Source organism: Peromyscus leucopus, chromosome 6 (genome assembly GCF_004664715.2).
Source record: "Peromyscus leucopus breed LL Stock chromosome 6, UCI_PerLeu_2.1, whole genome shotgun sequence".
Classification (NCBI taxonomy): domain Eukaryota; kingdom Metazoa; phylum Chordata; class Mammalia; order Rodentia; family Cricetidae; genus Peromyscus; species Peromyscus leucopus.
The window spans coordinates 99381895-99404412 of NC_051068.1; the positions used below are offsets into that span (position 1 = coordinate 99381895).

At 37.1% G+C, this 22518-nt stretch overlaps 1 protein-coding gene across 22 annotated transcripts in view; it reads left to right on the forward strand.

The window, feature by feature from the left end:
- Camk2d (calcium/calmodulin dependent protein kinase II delta) overlaps positions 1-22518 on the forward strand; it is a 253455-nt gene that overhangs the window by 163754 nt on the left and 67183 nt on the right. For 19 of the 22 annotated variants that reach the window (XM_028856050.2, XM_028856105.2, XM_028856139.2 and 16 more), the window contains exons 5-7: positions 7894-7959; positions 11156-11228; positions 20778-20880. In XM_028856050.2, coding sequence (XP_028711883.1) covers positions 7894-7959; positions 11156-11228; positions 20778-20880 — 242 coding nt within the window. Of the gene's footprint in view, positions 1-7893; positions 7960-11155; positions 11229-12170; positions 12244-20777; positions 20881-22518 lie in introns of all 22 variants that reach the window. The other 3 variants (XM_028856154.2, XM_028856145.2, XM_028856159.2) reach the window with 1 other exon arrangement.

Below are 22518 nucleotides of genomic sequence, written 5' to 3' on the forward strand. Positions count from 1 at the left end.
AGTGGTCTTACACATTTAAGAAAGAGCTGAGATAAGAATTAAGAGTTGGGGTGGGTTTTAGAACTGAAGGAAGATACAAAAGTAATCAGAAATATATTAGAATGAAATGAACAAGGATGGGTTGGGTATGGCTGTGCATGCCTGTGATTGCAGCACTTGGGAAGCAGTGACAGAAGAATCCTTGAGTTCCGGGTCAGCCAGGGCTGAGAGGTACATGTCCAAGAGTCAAGTACCAGGCAAGAAAGCAGTACTAGGTGCCCTTGTCATTTTACTTTACTTCTCTATTCAGCAGCCTCAAGAGGGTTATATGTATATGCCCATACATATAGTTTCAATTTTAATTTCACACAACCTATCCCTTCACCTTGTTACCTCTCTCCTGGTCTAAGCTGAATGTTTGTACAGGACTGTACAGAACAACTCCAATGGCCTGTGTCCTAGTTAGATCATGTCCACTGTAATCCTTAGTACGACTCAGCACATTGCCCCATACAAAGATCAGTTAAAAAGGCATTGGACTATTAAAGAAAACCTGTGGCCTTTAAAAAAAAGGTGTATTTTATTAGTTTTAGTTATGTATATGTATGTCTGTGTAGGGGCATGTATACATGAATGCAGGTGCCCTCAGAGGCCTGGCCATGCAATGACCAACATAGACTCATTGAGCCACATAGGCTCTGGGAACTGAACTGAGGTCCTCTGCTGGAGTAGTATGTGCTCTTAACCTCTGAGCCATGTCTCCACTTTGTCTCTGTGGCCCTTTTGATTTCCATCACCATACTTAACATCCATGATGAGCAGCTTATCTGGACACCCTCAGGTTACCTACTAATTCTGAGGTATCATAGAATGCTAGGGATTCAGTTATTAAATATCTTCCATACAGAGCTGATCTTGACTGGGAAAGGTATTGGTGGTGAAGCTAGACCTGTGTGTTCAATACCTTCCCATTTGGCTTGTGTGGGACTACCACACCTGCTACTGCAGCTGGTATAGTACAGGCAGGCACACCTGATTCTGACCTTGGCCAGTGACATTGCTCGATAGATGTGAAAATTCTGATTGTTGACTGAGAACATTGAAATTCTCTAAACATACGAAATAGGCCATGTTTCAAAGAGTCATTGAAAATAAAAGTTCTTGCTCTCTGTATTGAGTTATATTACAAGAGACATGGGTTCATCAAAAAATGAAATATAAGCAGCTAATTTTCCCCCAGCATCATAGAACATGTTTTTCTCAACTTAATCTCTAATCTAAACATGTATCCTATATTGAATATAAAAAAAATTCTGCATTTACAGTCAGACATGACATTCATAGATGAACTTTGAGAGAAAATATGAAATACTTGTCTGACCCTAGATTATTTTGCTCTAGGTGATCTCCAGTCCTATCCATTTTTCCTGCAAATCACATAATTCTATTTTTATTTATGTCTGAATAATATTTGTGTGTGTACGCATGTATGCATGTGCACACGCCTGTGTTCATGTTTCTCCATTATTCATCTCTTGAAAGACATCTAAGCTGATTCCATGTCTTATCTATTATGAATATTGTAGCATTAAACACAGATGTGTCTCTGTGATTTTTACTCTTTTGAGCAGATATCCAAGAATGATCTAGCTGGATTATATGGTAGTTCTGTTTTTCATTTTCTAAGGAACTTCCATATTGATTAACACAGTAGCTAGACCAATTTAAATTTTTTTCCATTTCAAAACTTTTTTTGAAAAGCATATTTGGAAAGTATAATACATGAGACATGTGACAACTGCCTTCAAGTAGAAACTGGTTTGAAGCCACATACAATGTTTTTTTTTTTTTTTTTAATGATAGCCATTCTGACTAGAATGAGAAGAAATTTCAATCTAAGTGTGTATGTGTATGTTTGCCCATGTTCAAATGAAGACCTATATGATTGTAGAGGCCAGAAGACAAACTCAGGTGGCCTAGAGATCAACAAATAGGCCAGTGTCTCTCACTGACCTGTCTCTGCCTCCTAAGCTCTGAGAGCACAAGTGGGTTCCTAGGATGGAAATCTTTTCCACACATTTGCAAGACAAACACCACATCATCTGAGCCACTGAGCCAGCTTCCCAGTCCTCCCTGTAACATTATTTGCATTTCCTTCATGACTAAAAGTATTAAGCATTTCTTTAATGCATTTATTGGCCATTTGTCCTTCCTTTAAGAACTCCCTGTTCAGTTCATTTGTTCATTCATTGATTGGATTACTTGTGTTTTAGGTGTTTAATTTTACATATCCTGGATATTGATCCCTGGTCAAATAAATAGTTGGCACAAGTTTTTTTCCCATCTGGTGGGCTACCTGTTCACTCTAGTGTTTGTTTTCTTTTCTGTGTGGAAGATTTTTATTTTGATAACCATCTCATTTGTCAACTCTCGCTGTTATTATCTGAGCTTTCACCTCTTATTCTGAAAGTTGTTGCCTATTCATATATATGAAAATGTTTTTCCTACTAGATTCAAAATTTCAGGTCTAACATTAAGGTCTTTGATCCATTTTGTCTGAGCTGATTTTTATGCTGGTTAAGAGGTAAAGATTTCACCTTTCCAATCTACTAAAGAGGCTTTCTCTTCTCTAATGTGTGGCTTGGTGCTTTCATCAACAGTTAGAACACAGCAGCTGTGTGGGCTTATTTCTGAGCACTCTATTTCATCAAATGATCTACTACGTGCTTTTATTTGTGCTAGTACCCTGATGTTTTGTAACTATGGCTTTGTAGTATAATTTGAAGTCTGGTATTATGATATTTCTCACAGTTATTTTTTTTTCTATTTGAGGTCTTCGGTGGTTCCTTGTGAATGTTAGGATTGTTTTATCTCCTGCTGTGAAGAGTTTTATTGAAATTCTAATGGGGATTGAATTTAATATATAGATAACTTTGGGTAAGGTAACTATTTTCACAATGTTAATTCCTCCAACCCACGAACATGGGATGTCTTTTCATCTTCTAGTGTCATCTTCAATGGCTTTCTTAAGTGCTTAGTAGTTTTCAGTATAGAAATTTTCCATCTCTTTGGTTAGGTTTATTTCTAGATAAGTTTGGAATGTTTGTTGTTGATTGCTGATTTAATCCTCTTTTCAGAGAGTAAGGCTATCATGAATGGGATGTTTTCCTGATTTCATTCTCACCATATTCATTTTTGGGATACAGACAAGTACTGATTTCTGTCCATTTTTTTTATATTCTGCAACTTTCAGTAAATGTTTATTAACTTACCTCTGAAGGCTAGCCAGACACTATGTACAATGCTGAACATACAATGTCTCCTTTCCATGCTCTGCCTAAAAGATTCTTATTCCAGTGGTTGGCTGGATTTAGTCAACATCTTAGATCTTACCTTTCCCATTGAATCTCCATAGACTGTGCTCCCTTTGCTCAGTGGTTCTTTGGAAGTCTCTGGGGGGCCCATTGAGGTAACTGGGATTAGGTGGGATTAACACATTGGTTACTTATGTAACACATGATACTGTAGTACTGTTGGCACTCGGCGTGGGGAATGGGCTGACAGTTTTGCCATGTTAGGGACAAATGCATGAAATAAATTCTCATCAGCTTAGTCTGACCAGTGACTGTTCTCCAACTTTCACTCACAGTCCAATGAGCTGTCCTCAATCAGAAGGTTAAAGGTCATTGAGTACTCTTCTTAACATAAAGATTCTACCAAGTCTTTCAAAGGATCCTGTGCACTTCCAGAGATAGCCTCCTCTCCAAGTTCCACCCAAGGGAGAAACAAACAAAAGAAAACAAGTCCCCCTTTTAGCAGTGTTTTTGGAAAAGGCCTTTCTCTTCATTACTTGTTTTTTTCATTTTTTGAAGTATAAGCAGTCTCATACCTACCTCACAGAGTCGTTTTGCCGTTTGGAGAGACGGAGGCAGCACTTTGTCCAGGTATCTGGGTGGCTTGAACAACAAACATTTCCCTCAGCTGTTTCTGCGGACAGAAAGTATGAGATCAGGGGCTAACCTGAACAGACTGTGACCCCAGCTCTTTTCATCTCGCATGTGATTGACTTCTTATTACATCTTCTTAGGCTGAGGAGGGAGAGGGAGAGAGCTCTGTAACACCTTTTAAAGCATTCTACCCTGGTGACCTTCTGAACGCATGAATGTGGTCACATAAGGGATTTGGATTTCTCCATACACAAGGGAAAAGATATTGAATCCACTGCGCACAGGGAAGTACCAGTGACTGTCGGCGTTTACTGTTCAACAGTGTGAAAAGCAGTATGCTGGGTGTCATGCAGACAGATGAATGTGTCACAGTCACAGCTGCCACGCTCACACTTCTGCAGTAGTCACTTAGATGAAACAACACCAGACACCGAAGTGCAAGGGGAATAAACACACCAATAAACAAAGCTGATGTGTGGTAATTGTTTGTCTCCCAGAGAATTCATGTTTGCAGTCTTGAATTTCAGGTTTGTTGGCCGAAATTCAAGGGGTTCACCCTTCAGCTTTGCACTTAATGTGACAACTTCTTATGCTTGGTGAGGATTCTGGTCTTGCTTTAACATGGTGCCTCTTCCCTGTGCATAGCTGGGCCCTGATGTTGCTTCCTGTTTTCCAACTCCAGCCCAAGACTCCTGGCTTTCCCTCTACCACACTGGGAACCAGTTCTGATCTCCAAGTCTGCCCTTTGGGTCACTGTGGCATTACTTTATCTTGTGGAACCCCCATCTTGAACTGCTCCAGCTGTCTAACCTCGTTGTCAGAGCTATATTATTCATGAAATTTTATAAATATTTCATTCAAGATGAAATCTCTTTTGATCATTTCTAGGTAAATATATAGACTAGAAGCAAAAGAAAAATTAATTCTGAAGAGTAATACAGCATGAACCAAAATCACTATAAATAATAAAAATAGCAAATATTTATCTACTTTATACTCAGAACCTCCTGTTTTGAGTAGTAAATTATCCTTTTTCCCTGTAAGTCTTAATATTTTTAAGATTTATAAACAGTAATTAATGCTTCAAACCTACAATTGATATGCTTCAGATCATAGCAGAACTCTGGCACTATTTTATTCACAAAAGTTTAATTGGTTAATTAATCTAACAGTTTATTCATGAAACAGAATTAATTTGTGGCATTATGAAATTTTACATGTCTCTCTAAAATTTTTCAAAACTGCAATAGCTTAATTTTGTGCTCCATTGAACAATAATGTGAGTATGACAACAGTTTCTCGTTAGGACAGTATATTTTGCTGTAACTTCCTTTTTTTTACTTTTGTAGACATTTGTCATACATGATGTTGAAAGGATGATGTGGTTTCATTTACAGGAAACTATTTTATAAAGTAGTATAAAGAATGAGCGTGGAAAGATGAAAAAGAATGCTATCAGAGACAAGCTAACTCTACAAGCTAAACTCAACATGAAAAGCACACCATCTGGCAGAGGATGGAATAATAGTGGAATGCATACGTAGCATGTGCAGGGTACTGAGTTTGTATCCCAACACCCCTCAAAAACATTCTTCAGTTCTTAAGAAAGCTATAACTGCTTAAAGCTGTTATAGTTCACCAAAGATGACCAGAGTGTAAGTTCCTCTGACTCTTTAATATTCCCCTTTAAGTACAGATCCCTTAATAAATAAAATCCATTGCAGAAAATAGACAACCTTTAGTGTATGATGATGCCACACCCCATTTCCTAAGCCCATGTAAAGGACTGACTTAGAGTAAATGGCCTGACTTAGAGTAAATGGCACACAGAGTGTAATCTCAGTTAGTTAATTTGGCTATTGTTCAGTTATTAAGTAAGCAGGTATTTTGTGTCCATGCGCGGGCGGGGGCGGGGTACTAATGTAACAAATACTGGCTAGATTTTATTAACAGAAACAAGCTTTTTAATTTGTTTGTGCTTTTTGTCTTTCATCTTTTTCTTTTTGAACCCAGGGCTCCACACATGCTGAGCATGTGTCTTACCACTGAGCTATAATACCAGCTCCTAGATTTTCTAATGAGTGTTTAGATTGTTGATTGTTGCAACTTTAACAATCAAGTTGTAAGCATAGACATAAATAATATATAAATAAAAGCATAATTCTATCACCCTTGATCATAATGCAGGAAGAAATCTCACCAAAGCTTTAATTTACAATAGTAAAAGATTTGCAAGAAGTGCTTTTGTGGGAAAAAAAAAAAGAAATGCTTTTGTGTCCTATCATTTTATATTAATTTTATCTAGGGCACATTTATAACTGCATTATTACACATTCTAGTAGACAGAAAAATAAGTATGTTAATGAATTATATTACATGTACCATGGTTCTCAAGGAGAAAAAAAAGCTACCTAGAAATTTACATAATCATTTTCAGTATACTTTTATGTGAAAATAGTGATTGGAAAAAATGGCACTCACACTGCAGGACCTTGAAGAATTCAGAATTCAGTGGAAAGGAAAGAAAGTTGCACAAGTGTTCAGATATACATACAGATTTACTGCCCAGTCTGTAGAGTATGAGTGCTGCTATCTGGAGGGTACAGTCCTTCTGTGATGTCCTGGAACATGAGAAGCCAAGCAGGCAATGGAGAGAACAAAAGGAAGGGAGTATTAGGGTCTAAGATCATGCACAAGACTTTATGCCATCAGGTGATGCCTTTCCAAAGGTTGTAGGCCTATGATTGGCAGTGTCTACTGGAAAGACTATGCTGGGCAGTGGCTGAGAGCTTTGCTATGCAGTATGTGATCTGGTCTGTGCTGGATGCTCTGTAGTCACTGGCTTCTATTTTATCAAGGATAAACCTGACTACCTCAATTGTGAAGCTTTATAAGGTAGCCTAAGGCTTTTTACACCGAGTGATACACTATATAAAGACACTAGCTCAGCAGATATTAGTTATGACAAGGACCCCCAAAGCTGAAACGGTCTCTTAAAACCCAAACACTGCCGGGCAGTTGGTGGCGCACGCCTTTAATCCCAGCACTCGGGAGGCAGAGGCAGGTGGATCTCTGTGAGTTCGAAGACCCACTTCACCAATAGTAAAGGAATTCATATTGATGTGATATAACAGTTTTTACTAGTTAGATGTTTTCACTAATTGTAACAAGTACTAGGAATGATTTAACCTGTGGGCATCTTCCCAATTTGGGAGTAAACCATTTTGGAAGGCAGTTTGCCTTGTCTTCTCCCCACAATTTAAATGGATGCTCTTTGACCTGAAAATTTTTACTGGTAAGAATTTTTCTTCTAGAATTAACCTACAACATGCAAATATGTATGTGCACACATACACAAATGTAATAATATTTGTTGTATTAAACAAGGGAAACTCTTTCCAATATCAATAAATGCCCCTGATTTAACATAATATGATAAATTATTTATCAATGTTATATGATAAATATTAGAATATTGGAAATAAATATTAGAAAATTATTTCTTTGTGTATCTTTCCAAAGGAAAAAAAATACATGTTAATGATAAACACACACAAAAAAAACTAATGAGATACACAGTTACAGCCTTCAGAGTTTCTTTTAAACTACTTAGTTAGCATTCATGTATATATCTTTTTGTTCATAAAATGTTGCTAAAGTATGCCATGCATTTTTGTCAGACCTCAGTCAATATCTATAAAACTAAAATGAAGACTTTCTTAGAAACCATTTTATGTAGAAGATTTTGCTGTATATATCTACAGAAAATGTGTGACCTCAGGATCCATTGATAACACAAATTTGAGTGCTTAGATACTAAATGGCATAATGTTTTAAAATAGTTGGGTTTAACTTATTATTGAAAAATAATACAAGGAAAAGAAATCGGTATGAACATTATAAACTTACTGATGCCTAATTCTTTTCTTCCTATTTTTTTTTAAATGTGTTTCTCTTGTTTCCACAGAGTTACTGGAGGGGAACTGTTTGAAGACATAGTGGCGAGAGAATATTATAGTGAAGCTGATGCCAGGTAAGTGGCTTGCCCTGAGCAAGATAAAGACTCACCATCCCATCTCTGACACTTGTTCTATATTGTACATAAAGATTTGAGTATATCATGACCAGCCATTATGAGAATCTCGTATTACCACCCTGGATTCTCTTTATGATGAGACCTTTATCACAGAAGTTTCTCTCCTCTGAAGATTTCTGGGATGACTTTTAGAAAAAGGAAAAAGTATAGGTCTGTTTTAAATCTTATTTTTAATCAGCCTCCCCTTGAGCTTCCATATTGTGAAGGCCTGATAGCCACAGTGGCTGGTGAGTGCTAGTAAGACAAAGTGTTTCTGTTACCACAAGAAGTTCCATAGTACAACACACTTCTAGTCAGCAAAGGGAAACAGACTGCAGAAGGCCTCAGTGGCCCCTCTAGAGTGTTAATATTAGCATGTAACACTTTGGACATTGCATTAAAGCCTTTGAAATGCTGATGTGAAAAGCATTTATTTTTCTATTTCTGAGAGTTCGCAAGTAGCTTCCTGATTTTATTAATTAGCAAAATTTTTCATGGAAATTTTATAAAGGGCCAGCATTTTATCCCATTTTAAGTTCCTACACTACTCAAAGACATTTTGGGGAGTAAAATTGCATTAATCTACTTCCGTAGACCTGTTTAGACTTGATGATGTTAATTTTCCTTCTGTATACTATAGCTTTTACTTACATTGAAAAAACTGATGAAGAGCAATTAACTCATCATAACATAATTGATGCGATGAAAGTTAAATAATTGGCCATCTATCCCATCTGGACTGCTTTCCAGGTTTCCCAAAGTTGTAGCAGTATAGGGACCCTCAGTGACACTCAGCTGATGTTGAGATTCCTCATACCTCCAAAGTAGCACATGATATGTAAAAGCTCACCTTTTACGTAAGTTGTGGTGCCTGCCTGTAACCCCAGCCCTTTGCAGATGGAGGCCAGAAGGTCAAGAATTCCAGTCCAGCTATATTCCTGTGCTATATAGTTGAGGCACTGCCTTAAAAAAAATAGAAATAAATACATTATTTTTCAAAAATCTCAGCTTTCAATTTCTGATTTTTCTTGGTTTTATACCACCACATTTTCTTGTCTTAATACTAATTTTTATGGTATTCTGGACTGTACATGACTATACTTTTAATTTGTAGTGTATGTTTTGCTGTCAAAGTCAATAGAAAGTTCTGTTTGATCTTTGCTACATCGAGTAAATCCTTAGCTGCTCAGTGTATTCAAAAACTCACATTTGTCACCAGAAAATGGACCTAGAGCAGTTCTAGAATAGCTATTTGCCAAGCAGGACCAATAATCTCAATTAAGAAAGGGAGTTTGGGGCTGAAGAGACAGTTTAACAGTTAAGAGCACCTGTTGCTCTTGCAGAAGTCTGTCCCTGGTTTTGTTCCCAGAACCCACATAGTGGCCCACAAACACCCCGAACTCCACTTACAGAGATTCGATGCTTTCTTCTTACATCTATGGGCACCAAGCACACATGTGCACATGCAGATAAACACTTATACACATAAAATAAGTAAATCTAAAAAGTGAAAAGACTGTTAAAGGAAATTTTACCTACTTTGCCTTTCTAAGTTATGATAAACATGTTCTGTTTGAAAATTTGTGGTTGAAGTGCGGTACTCGAGACTATTTTAACTGTTGGCAAGCAGTAACAGATTAACAGGACAAAACCCACAGGTTGGGCCATTTCATATGTGTGCCTGCATTAGTTGGGGAAATTAATTGTAGAATAGTTTTAGGATAGAGATCCCACAAGAAATCAAGAATAATTCTATTCCTATATATAAAATAAGCATCAAGAATCTGTCTCCTCACATTTTTAAACTTTCTCACTAGCCCTCAAGAGCTCAGGCATGAAATCCATCCTTAATAATAAAGAGTAGTGAAATTAATTTAGCATGAATCATTGCTTCTTAATTTTGGCCATAAACCAAATAAGCTATTTTTTGTGGTTAGATAAAACAGAAATGTTCCAAAAGACTGTGGAATTCACATTGTGATAAAAGAACCACACAGTTAAAAACTTAGGAGTAATTATCAAGCAATCCACGTAGTTGGCACCTCCAGTTTGAGTCTGTCCTAGTGGCCGTATCATTAGATTTGGTACCAAAAAAATCACAATGATCATGGGTGTTTTGATATATGTATTGTTAAAAATTAGACAGTGCTTGGTTTTTTTCAGTTCCTGTAGAGTATCATTATGTTACACACCAAGTGACTGAAAATGTTCTAATCAGGTCGTGCACTTTTTCCTTGACTAAGCAAATGCCCTTTTGTTTGTGCTCGAGTTTGACCTGCTCAGTGAAGGTGTGTTCTGCGTTATTGGGTGCCAGGTGGCACCTTCTTGGGGTCTTGCAGCTCTCAGTCAAAAAATTTCTTATGTCTGATTTAATTGATTTGATATCAGTAAGCTTCTAATAAGGATAGCATCAATGGTGCATTTTAACATGGCAATAAGTAAAGCTTCCTTCACTAAAGGGTATAGAAATAGATTTAATAATTACCAGGCTCCAGGGGATCTTAACCCTATTTGCAAACTCCTTAGCCCTTCTCATGGTGAAAGAGGTTTATTTTATGTCGTGGGTCTTCTCTGGATCCCCCTGCCCTCTTGGAGCTTGAATTCATTTTCTTATTCCTGTGTTATACAGGAGACACCCCTTCTAAATCACTGGTACATGTGTCCTTCCCTTTTTTGAAAAGTCCCTGTTTCACCTACCACTTCATCTGTGTTTACCCTCTTGTTTCAACATGTTTAATTGTGACCTCAGATCTTAAACAGTTTAGATTGTGTATGACAAACACATGGAAATTTTATGTCTCTGGATAATCTTCCCAGGACATTTTGGGAACTAAACATCAAATTTTCTTCCTGACTATGGAGATCCTGACATCTATAACAGATGACTTAATTTGTAGACTAGCAAGAAGAAACACAGCTTAAATTGTTTTGTCTGAATATGTCACAAATTATATGTTGGATGTCATTTTACCAAAAATCAGAATTAGCTTTATTCAACATTATTTAATCCCTGCGTAAAGCTAAGAAAAGTGTGAATAAATATAATTTCATTTGTTTGTTTTGTTTCGTTTGAACCTTCATTTTATTTTGTATCCAATGTGATTATGTGCCTTTAAAATGTTCTCCCTTCCATTCTACCCTTGTATCTTTGCAGTCATTGTATACAACAGATTCTAGAGAGTGTAAATCATTGTCACCTAAATGGCATAGTTCACAGGGACCTGAAGGTCAGTATATGGAGTCCGTAAATCTGAATCAAAGAAGTTTCTTTGGTTTTATTCTGTTTTGTTTTTCCGGGGAAAGGGCAGAGGTGGGGGGGTATTGAACATGGTGTCTCCGGTGCCTTTCCCGACTTTTTCTTGACACGAATAATGAGATGACAATGCATGATGCCTCTTCAGTCTGCTCATCTACAGGCTAAATATACATCATAGCAGGAAGGGAAGAGCAGCGCCAATACAACCTGCTATGTTTCCAAGCAATAAATTATCAGAGTTGGTTTGAGGGCAGGCTTTCCTGAACTGTCCACCATTGACCTGGAATGAACTTGGCCTGTGATGTATGTCTGCCTGTAGATTTACACACCACTTCTGTTCTGAGACCATGGGTTGCTGAAGCAGGACAACTGGCCACACATTGCTCATTTGAGCCTGATGAACCCTAGGCAAGGGGTAAGAATTGCCAGCTAGTCTTCAGCACAAGACGCCGCGATTGTCAAAAATTCATTGTGTGTCCTCATTTAAACCTAATGGTGTCTTGTGTGCTAACAGGACAACTTTTAGAACAATATTGTAAAAATGGGAAAGAGTTTGTGTGTGTGTGTGTGTGGAATAGAAGCAGAACACAACAACTACAAGATTATATTTGTGTTCCAGTTCATTTCCTGGAAGAATTTATAACCAGGAAATGAGCTCCAGAACAAAATGAGATATTGTCCAAATGGATCTTTTTAGAACAAGTTAATACACATCTTGGCTCACAGCTGGCAATATCCTGATTGTTCCGTGGTAGTAGTCACTCTTCTTGGGCAATGTGTTACTATGGCTGAAGGAGATAAATTCAAGACTAGTTGTCCTCTCCCTTTGCTCTTTAACCCGGTCTCTCTGAGGGTATACAGACAGTGAGTGTAAGCTTGGAACTAACACACGCCCCCTGGTGTTTGCATGCAGTCATTGCATTCAGCAGATCCTGGAGGCTGTGCTACACTGCCATCAGATGGGCGTAGTCCATCGGGACCTGAAGGTGAGTAATGCTGTTGGAGAAGATGAAGGAAGAACCACACAGTTCCTAAAGACTGTTCAGCTGCAGTTATACCAGGAAAGGCAAAAATTCAAGTAATACAGCTATGTGGACTCATTCCAACACATGTATCCATGTGCTTCCCCTAATCACAGCCTCTCATTTCATCTCCTAACATATACTTGAGACAGACAAATCCCTATCTTTCAGAGAGAAATAGTTTGCTGACATTAACAATAAATAACTTGCATACTCCAAGGAATGAGCATATAGTTTAAGATGACTTTAAAATTTATGATTTTTCCTTTGCTGTAAACTAATTCTGTAGATGTTGATGAAACATGATATTTTACATTTATACTATATACCTAATATTATATAAATAATTTTCAGAATTATAAACATAGGCTTATCTCCAGCAATTCAGTGCCATTTTGCACTCTAAACTCTTTCCCCTACCAGTAATTCTTGGAATTCTAGGGCTGTAGGCTTCTTGCTTCTTTTATTTGTATTTCTAGGGGCCCAGATGTTATGATCTATGAAAAAGATTATATCATATCAAGCATAAGAAAAAAATATATTTTCTATGGGGATCCACTAATAGTTGTAAGAGTTTACTCAGTTCCTGTTACCACCCAGAACAAGGAATTTTTAGATCATTTGGAATGAGATAGTTTAGGGGACTCTTCCATTAATTTTCTGATTCCCATCTGTCATCATTCTAGCTTCACTTGTATTTCTGAGAAACAGAGAAACTTACAATAGCAAATGAAATAAAGCCATCAAGTTGGGGGAAGGGTAGCCAGTGTGCTTCATGGTTTATTATGGTTTCAAGTCTGTTGGCAATCCCAGCATTTCCAGGCTTCACTACAGAGGCAATGTAGTGTTCAGCAGAAGGACCTGGACATTCTCATACACACACTTCTGGGTCTATAAGAAACTATGAATTTCACTAAATGTTCAAAGGTAGGATTTGTACCAAAACATTGACTTTGTTTTCTGGACTCTTTTTCAACTTCAGTTGATTCTGAGAATTTTAACTAAAAAACTAAGCTATGGTAGAGGGTATTTTCTTTGAAAAAGTCAGAATATAATATTGCACATTTCTAACACCACATATATGTATCAGGAAAAAGAAAAAAAAATATGTTCCTTTGAAAAATCCTATCTTGGGCAATCGTGTCAAAAATTCATTAGTGGCCAAGGGAGCAGTCAGAACCCCTTTGTGTTAGCTGTCAAGACCCACGGGACCTTACTTTTTCCCACTGGACATATGTGGATATACACACTATGTGTGATGTTTTATCAGATCTCTGAGACCCACTTGGAATACTTTACTGCATTTATGTGAGCAAATGTATATTCTAAAGCCAAACATAGAAAAGTAGGAATTCTCTTCCCTCAATTGTATGGTATGTTTTATGGGATCAAGATATGGATTTGCTGTTATATCTCCAGACTCAACCAAGACCTTCAAACACTGGAACTTGAATCAAAGGTGGTGGCAGTGGGTCTGGGACATTGGCCGTGAAAGAAACAGTTTTCTGATATAAGATCTAAACTCGGTGATCAAAAATCCGGGCAAGTGCTTTCTAGCAAGGCTTATCACCAAAAGAAGTAGTGCACTTTGTGCCCTGGCTTCTCCATCGTGCTTCTCTGATCTTCAGAGAGGATGGAGATGCACTTTTGAGAGCACTTTCTGTAATTTCTATAATTGCTGATGACCTAGTTTTGCCGAATTGATGACTTGGATAGACTCCTACAGAGTCTGCTTCCCAGTGCTTGTCAGTAGACCACTTCCTGTCATGCTAATAGAGTTAAAAACTTGTGCAATAAAGGCATCGTATGTACATGTAAGTGTGTTAAACCCCTGACTTCATTTTGTGCCTTTTTTACCAAATGAATACATTCTATGTGATGAATACGCTACTGGAAGTACCATGTTTACCAATGTAGTCAAGTGTAAAGGCATTCATCACCAGGCTTTAAACCAAGTTTTCCTCATGGTTCCTACACCCCCTGTCTTTATTTCTTTATCCTGATTTTTATGTTAGTTCACATCAAATTATTCAGATACTGAATGCATGTGGTTTAGTTCATCTAAATCACATTGAGGACAAACATAGACAGTGCTGTGTTTATTATCATTATCAAAGATACTTGTGGCTGTTGTACACTTTAAGGTAGACCAACACCTATGTGACACCGCAGTGCCTAGCAAAGGACCCTAACATGCTTGCAACATACTTCTTCAATTCAGGAACAGATAAAATGCAAACAAAAGAATAAATGTATATAAACACACACTTAAAAGAACAATCATAACAGATTATCCATAAATAGGATAATTATATCTTAAAATAACAACGCTCACTATTTTGAATATTTAATTAACTGCCAACCTCTGGAATCTATGAGATACAAATTTATTGGCATCCAGAACCAAGACTAAGGCACAGCAGGCAAATTGAGGAAAAGAAACAGGAGATGGTTCAAAGATTGAGGGAGGAAATCAGTCACCACCAGGCTATTTTCAGTGGACACGTGAACCCCAGTATTTATGTCCCCAGTAATGGAACCATTGATTCATATCTAGGTAGGATTAGAAGTTCTAGCAGTAATGATTATAGTGTTGTTGGATAAGTAGGAAGCTTCGGGGAACAACTGAAGGTATTAGCCACAAAAGGAACCTCTGTGTATCCCTCAGCAGAGGGTGCTGCTCTTCTATTGGCCACATTTTTTTTAGTAGCATATAATGGAAGAATCATCATGTAAGTAGGTAAACAGATGGATAGAAGGATAAATGGACAGATGGATTGATAGATAATAGATAGATAGAAAGATAGATAGGTAGATAGATAGATAGATAGATAGATAGATAGATAGATAGATAGATAGATAACTTTAATTCTGGAGATGTTTATAACTACCTTATAGATATTTATGATTGAATTAGAAAGAAATTAGTTTCTAGAGAGCAGAAGTAACTCAAAGCATTCAGTAAATCTTTGTTATCTGTGATAGTAGATAGATCATATTGTGAATTCTAAATTTGGAATAGTTAGAAAATCGAGTATTCTGTTTTTCTCAGAACTGTCTTTAGATAAAAGCTTAAAGGAAAATCATTTCCACATAGCATTTGTCTAGCTATCTAAAAAGGAATGTATGTGAAAATCTAATACATTAAGGGGTCATTCTGTCATTTTTTGTGTGTCTAGGGTGTGTGAGGTCATAGAAAACCAGTGACTGCCGGGTAGTCATGAAAGTCCACTCTGCTTCGTTCAGTCAATTCAGCAAGGTTTACGTAGAGTATAGAAGTAAACCAAGAGACAGGAATGGGAAGCAGAATAGTTCCAGTGAATCTGCCTGCCTGTATATGATATCAGAAGTATGGCATCCTGATTGAAAACTCAAGTGCATTCATCAGCCAGAGGCCCTCTGTTCTCAATACATGAAATCAGGAATTCACTCCTGTAAAAAAAAATTAAATGAAAGTTAAAACCATCTGTACCAGTGCACAAATGAAACAAGTGTAGATGGCATTCAAGCTTTTCAGCTTGGGCAAAATTCCATTTAGTTGATTTCTGGGAGCTTTGCTCATACCTTTTCTGGCAAAAGAAAGAGTGACTGAAAACATATCAAAGCAGAGAATAGTTAACTTCTCTTTAGAGTATTGAGATTTTAAAATAAAGGAAAGGAATTTTAAAATACCTTTTAAAATTCATTACAAATAATATCTAGGGAAATTCGACAATCAATATGTCACAATAAAATCATTTGATATTTTTATAATAAAAATAAAAATGTTAAAAGTAAATCACTTATTTGAGATGTATGTTTCTAATGATTGAATCTTATTATTTAGGCAATGATCATATACATGCCAGATAAACCCTGTTACCAATGTTCATGTGATCATTGCCTTCTCCAGATTAACTCCTTAATAATGACATTGCTAATTAAAGACTCAAGATTAAGATCATGTCTTATGTTTCCAAAGTTTTCCCTTATTTTATTTAGATGTAGGTGGCAATTATTTTTGATTACTTCAAAATACCTAACAAATAGACTATCTTATGAAAACAAACCATTTTTATAACATCAGAATGGAATATCAATACTATCTTAGTCTGTGTTCTATTGCTGGGAAGTGACAGCGTGACTACAGCAATTCATACAAAGACTTGCTTACAGTTTAGAGGTTTAGTTCATTATCATCATGGAGGGGAGCATGGCTGCATGCAGGCAGACATAGTGTCAGAGAAGTAGAGAAGTCAAAGAAGTAGCTGAGAGTTATACATCGAGATCAATAGGCAACAAGAACAGAGAGGCTCTGGGCTTGGAATGGGCTTTTTGAGACCTCAAAGCCCACACTCTGTCAACAAGGCCACACCTTCTAATGCTTTCAAATAGTGCCTCTCCCTGGTATTCAAATCTATGAGCCTATGGAAGCCATTCTCATTCAAACCACTTACAAGTACCAAATCTATAAAAGAATAATTATGGGGCTGAAGAGATTTCTCAGTAGGTAAAGTGCTTGCTGCCTAAGCATGAGGAACTGATTCCAGATCCCTAACACTCATATAAAAGCCTGGTACCAAACCTCTATGGTCCCAGCTCCAGGAGGCATAGATAGCAGGATCCCAGGAGCTCACTGGCCAGCCAGCCTAGACGCTCACTAAATTCCACGTTCAATGAAAGACCCTGTCTCAAAAAGTAAAGTGGGGCACGATAGAGCAAAATACTTCATATTGGCCTCTTTGTGCACAGGTACATGCACACATATTACCCACCTCCCAACACACACATATTTTTGTGCTCCAAAGAGTGGAGCAATTAAGATATCTAGCACCAAGTCTCAGACTCTTCTTTTTGGACATCTCTACCTTCATAAACTGAGAGGCTTGAGATTTATTTTCTCTTCCAAGTCTCCATTAGTTCTAAAGGTGGTTCCACAACTTGCTTAAGTACTTTAAGGTATTTGAATAATTTTAATAAGTCTTTACATCCTCCTGAAAGCTATTGCTTTCATATCCATATGGAAACACAGAACAAAACTTCTACACAGTTGCTGCTCATTGCAGCTGATATGCTATAAATGGTTGTTGACACTGAGACCAGATGTCGTGGAAAATTCTGCACCATTAGGAAGCAATGGGGTGGGGAAGGAACCTATGTATGAGAATGTCAGGAGACTCTATTTAAAAACCAACCTAAAAAGTGATCATTTTGTAAGCATGTAGAGATCATGGCAAATTATACATGCTAACATAGGGATTCATATGAACATTTCTTCAATTTTAAACATGCATTACAGATTGAAATTGTTTCTGCACATTGAAATGGCCTGCCATGGGGAATGTAGTACTTGATCACCAGCGTGTATATTGTCCCTACAAAATATGGTGTTCTTATGTTCCACATCCACTAGATATTGTCATGAGATACAATTCAGTAGCCTCATAATACCATTTGAGAGATGAAGGAAGTGATCAGTCAATGACAGGGCTTCATGGGTTGCTCAAGTCTGCAGCATTGGAGTGAGAGGACATGAATCTTGAATTCACTTTTTTTTTTTTCTAAATCATCATTATGCCCAATTCCCTCATGTTGCTGAGTCAGTGTTCATGTGCAGGTGTGTTGGAAGGTCTCTGCTTTTGATCCTGCCTGTCATGTTCATCCTAGGAAGTCAAAACAATGAGCTAGTAACAACTGGAATGTGGTGGAAATCCTTCCTAAGGAGGCAGCCATCCACTCACCGACATTCTAATTGTTCTGCCTCGGTGTAACCTGGTAACAGATGTATTCCTTTCTTAAGCATTCAGAGTTTGAACTCTCAGCAATGGACTTTTATAGTACAACATAGTTTCAAATTAAATGTTAAGAGTGATTCAAGAAAACCCAAAACAAATATGCCAGTTCCCACTAAAAGTGTCTTTAGAAATTATTAGAGAGTCAGCCTTCTGCACTCCCACAGACCATGATAGAAAAATTATTCTAGCTGGCCTTTCTAAAAAGTAGAAAGAAACTCTATGGAAGTAAAATGCATGTGATATATTAAAGGTTTTTATTAAAGCCACTTAAAGCAATTTTCAAGTGAAATATTAAAAAGCAGATTCCTTTATTAAAATAAAAAACTCTTCTAACTTTTCAACTTCCATTCCATATTCTCTATGCTAGCTTTTCCTAAATGATATACATAATGCAAAGCCATCTTGGTGATTTCAGTTTTAAAATGAATCCCATCCCTTGGAAATAGGCCTGCTTTCTCCTGTACATAGCTGCTGCTGAACAGTCTTATGGATTTCAGGTGAAAGTCACATACAAATATATTCCTATATTCTTGGATAACTCACAGGTCCTAGAGTGAGGCCTTCTAGGTCATCTGCCCCAATCAGAGACTTGGTTTTTCGGGGCATTGTGCATAGAGGCCTGCCTAGAAGCTTTTCAGTGTAGTAGTAAGAGTAAAAGCACATTAAATTTTAAAAGTGTTTACTCACTAATGACACTTGCATTTGCTCAAGTGACTTCTATACCATTAGACTTAAAGTGATTGGAGCTCTTTCCTTGAATGAGTCTGTGGTTGGCAAATTAGATTGGATGTATATTAGCAGGCATTTCTGAAATCTCAGTCTTTTGGAATGTGAAATTTTCAAAGAAGAAGAATCAGCTGTTGCGTACAGTTCAGTGTGATTGGTCTAAGTTACTTATTCCATAAACAAGTCGTAGAAAATTATATTGATTTAATTAGAAAATGTATAGGTAGTTAGTTGACCATAAATTTTAGTTGTGAAATTAAAATGTCAAAAGTGAATAACTTAGCCCGATTAAATGTATTAGCACACTGATAAATACCCAGGGTTCCAGTTTCAAACAGTAAGTCATAATATAAGTTACATCAACCTAAGTGCTTTCATATTCTTGAAACATGTTAATCTCAAACTCCAAATTAAATGTCTTTGATGTTGAGGTAGTTCAAAACCATACTTCAACCCCGAAAAGCTCCCAAGGTCCCTTCACATTTCCAGTGGTCATGATAGTAGTGGATCTGATGGCAGTGAGCAGCAACCGCCTGAAGAAGTCTGGTATTTAACTGAAACTTGCTTGCTCACTCTCTAATTTCTCATGGATTTAACCTAATTTCTCCTAAGCTCTGCTTGTGGGTTTTGCTGTTTTGCATGGCTGGCTTGATTTATAAATACTGGTTTAGGCTGTGTTTACTCAAGTCCAAAACAACCCACAAAACTGACAAATCCAACAAAGAGAGAGTACTCAAATTGATGAAAACGATGAAATTTCTTATTTGTCAACACATAAACAAAATCATTTGGCTGATAACGTTTTCAAATGTTCAGAGAACAGTTTTGGTACTTGGAAGGGCTATTGTTTCCCAACCGTTTTGGTGGAGACATAAGTTCCAAATTCATGGGTTCTTATCCAAAGCAAGAAGACCTTGGACCATTTTCCCATGTGTATGCCAATCCAGATGTCTGGGTGGGCTAGGCTTCACTGTACATAATACTCAACACTCTTTTCCTAACCATATCCCCAATCTGTCTCTTAGTATCTCCATGAGGCTATCCAGGGAAACTGAAGGCTCTGTCTCAATAAATTCCAGTGTGGTTGGGAAACAATGGTGTAGACACAGCCTCATTCCAAGACGGCTTTGTCAGTCCTTGAGGAAGGATCAATACCAAAGACAAATGTGTCTTTCTCATGGGATTTTAGGTGGGAGAATAAGTATCTGCATAATATTTTAGTCACACTTTAAAAGAATGTAAATTACACAGTAAAAAGTGGCTTATAAATTTTTGTTTAAAGCTAACTATAACATTTGGCAAACAGTATACTCTTTCTGCCTTTAAGAATAAACAGATCCTTAAAGACAGCCATTTTAATACATAATTCAGAGTAAGTCTCTAAAATTTGTGCAGAAATTGTTTGGAAACATTGAGGAATCAAAATCACTGTGTTTGAGTCCAAACTCTTAAAAATCAAGTGGGATTTAATTTGCAGTTTCATTTGCCAAATGTCTGTAGGTTGGTCCAACTCTGGTTATCATTTTGCCAGATTTCCTCCTGCTGAAAATGTCTGTGCTCTGTTAGGCTTCTAAGTCCGTGTCAGTGGCCAAGTGTGCACCTTGAGTGGTCCTTGGAGGCATGCGAGCAGGTGAAGCCAGCAACTCGACTAACTGCATCCTTCCCCGTTGCCTCTGCAGTGCCCAATGCATCTGTCTGAAGCCTGCACCCATGGTTGTCCTCTATAGTTTCTAACCCTACCTTCCCTGGGATTTAGGAATGGAAATCTCCAGGAGAGACAACAGTGCATGAGTTTGTTTCCCAACCACTCCCTCCCTGTTTAATCTTGTACAAATGTTGGTCATTTTAAGTAGTCACTTAAAATAGATTCTCACTTTAGTCTCTCTCTCTCTCTCTCTCTCTCTCTCTCTCTCTCTCTCTCTCTCTCTCTCTCTCTCTCTCTCTCTCTCTCTCTCTCCTCTCTCTCCTTCCCTCCCTCCTCTTTCTTTCTAAATAAAGCCTGAGAATTTGCTTTTAGCTAGCAAATCCAAAGGAGCAGCTGTGAAACTGGCAGACTTCGGCTTAGCCATAGAAGTTCAAGGCGACCAGCAGGCGTGGTTTGGTGAGTAGGGCTACTCTCCTTAATGTGACTGTGCTCTCCCAGCCCAGAACTCCTGGTTCTCCTGGTTCCTAACACCACTTTCTAGCCACAGCGTGGTAGCAATGGTCATCTAGCAGCATCTACACTAATTGTAAGACATTGAACTTGATGTTAAATGGGTCTATAATCAGAAAATAAGAGAAAAATATTGACAAAACAAGTTCATATACACCTTTTTAAGAAAGTTTGTGGTAAAATGGATTCTGTTCTAAGAGTTAATAGGAGGTTTTCAATATACAATGTGACCTTCACACATGTGTTGTGGATATATGCACACTCTCTTCACAGAAATAATAAATAGTATTTTAAGAACTTAATCTAGAGATGGTAGATGTTTATAACACACACACACACACACACACACACACACACACACACACACACACGCCCCACACTAGGGAAAAAGAGACAAACAGTAGATCCCTAGGACTCAATGGCTGGTCACCCTAGCCTGCTTGGCAAGCTCCAGACCATTGAGAGACCCTGTCTCAGCGAACAAGTTGGTGGTACTTGAACAACTACACTTGAGGTTGTTTTTGGCACACACATACTAGTACGTAATGTAAAACATAAAACTATTTTATTTTATTTTAATTCTCATTTTAATTCTACATACTTTGTTCCTTTTATCCACTTTTCACCCTATAACCTGGTCTCTTTAAATATTGGCCTAAACTATGAGAATTAACATCCTATGTAGAACATTTGATAAAACTGTAAAAAATAAAATATCCACATACATCTCATTTATCCTAAGGAACTGGATACAAAAGATATCTGCAATATGCTTTTAATGTCTTATTGTTGCTACGGCAACAGAGGGTCTACCAGGATCTTGCATTGTGGAAGAATTACTTTACTTAGTTGCTCTCATTAATATTGTTTTATATCTCTATCATTCTTAACAAAATTTTGACAATATTAAGTAGATTATGATCATTGTTTATTACATGATGAGCAAGAATTTTAACTAGATAAGCAATCAATGTTATTCTATCGAATTTTGATTATCAACTATGTTACTTATGATTATTTTTTTTTTTTTAATGAGAAGATTTTCTAATAGATATATTTCCAGCAGTTCATATTTCTGTTTCTTCCTTTATCTGTTTTGATACCCCTATTAGTTCTTTGAAGTAAAACCCATGTTATCTCTGGAGAGAACAAGTTCTTATTAACCTTGATAGCATATATCATAACAATCTTACATTCTTAGAAGTTAAATCCCCTGATGAAGAAGACCTTATTTACTGTGCTCCAACATGCTGTATTCATGAAGTCACTGTAGAGTATTATTTCTTTTGCATCCAGTTCCTTAGGAGAAATAGGATGTATGTGGATATTTCATTTTTTTACATTTTTATCAAATCTGCCACATAGGATGTTAATTCTCATAGTTTTGTCCAATATTTAAAGAGACCAGGGATATCGGGTGAATTAAAATCATTTGGCTTATATTTAATTTTGCTGAAGAAGCAACTCATCCAATATCTTCTCTCTTATATTTCTTTTTTAATGTAGTAAGTATAATTTCTTTGCAGAAATGAGGAATAATTCATTTCTTGGATACTTTGCCTCCTGTTAAATAAAGACTGTGAC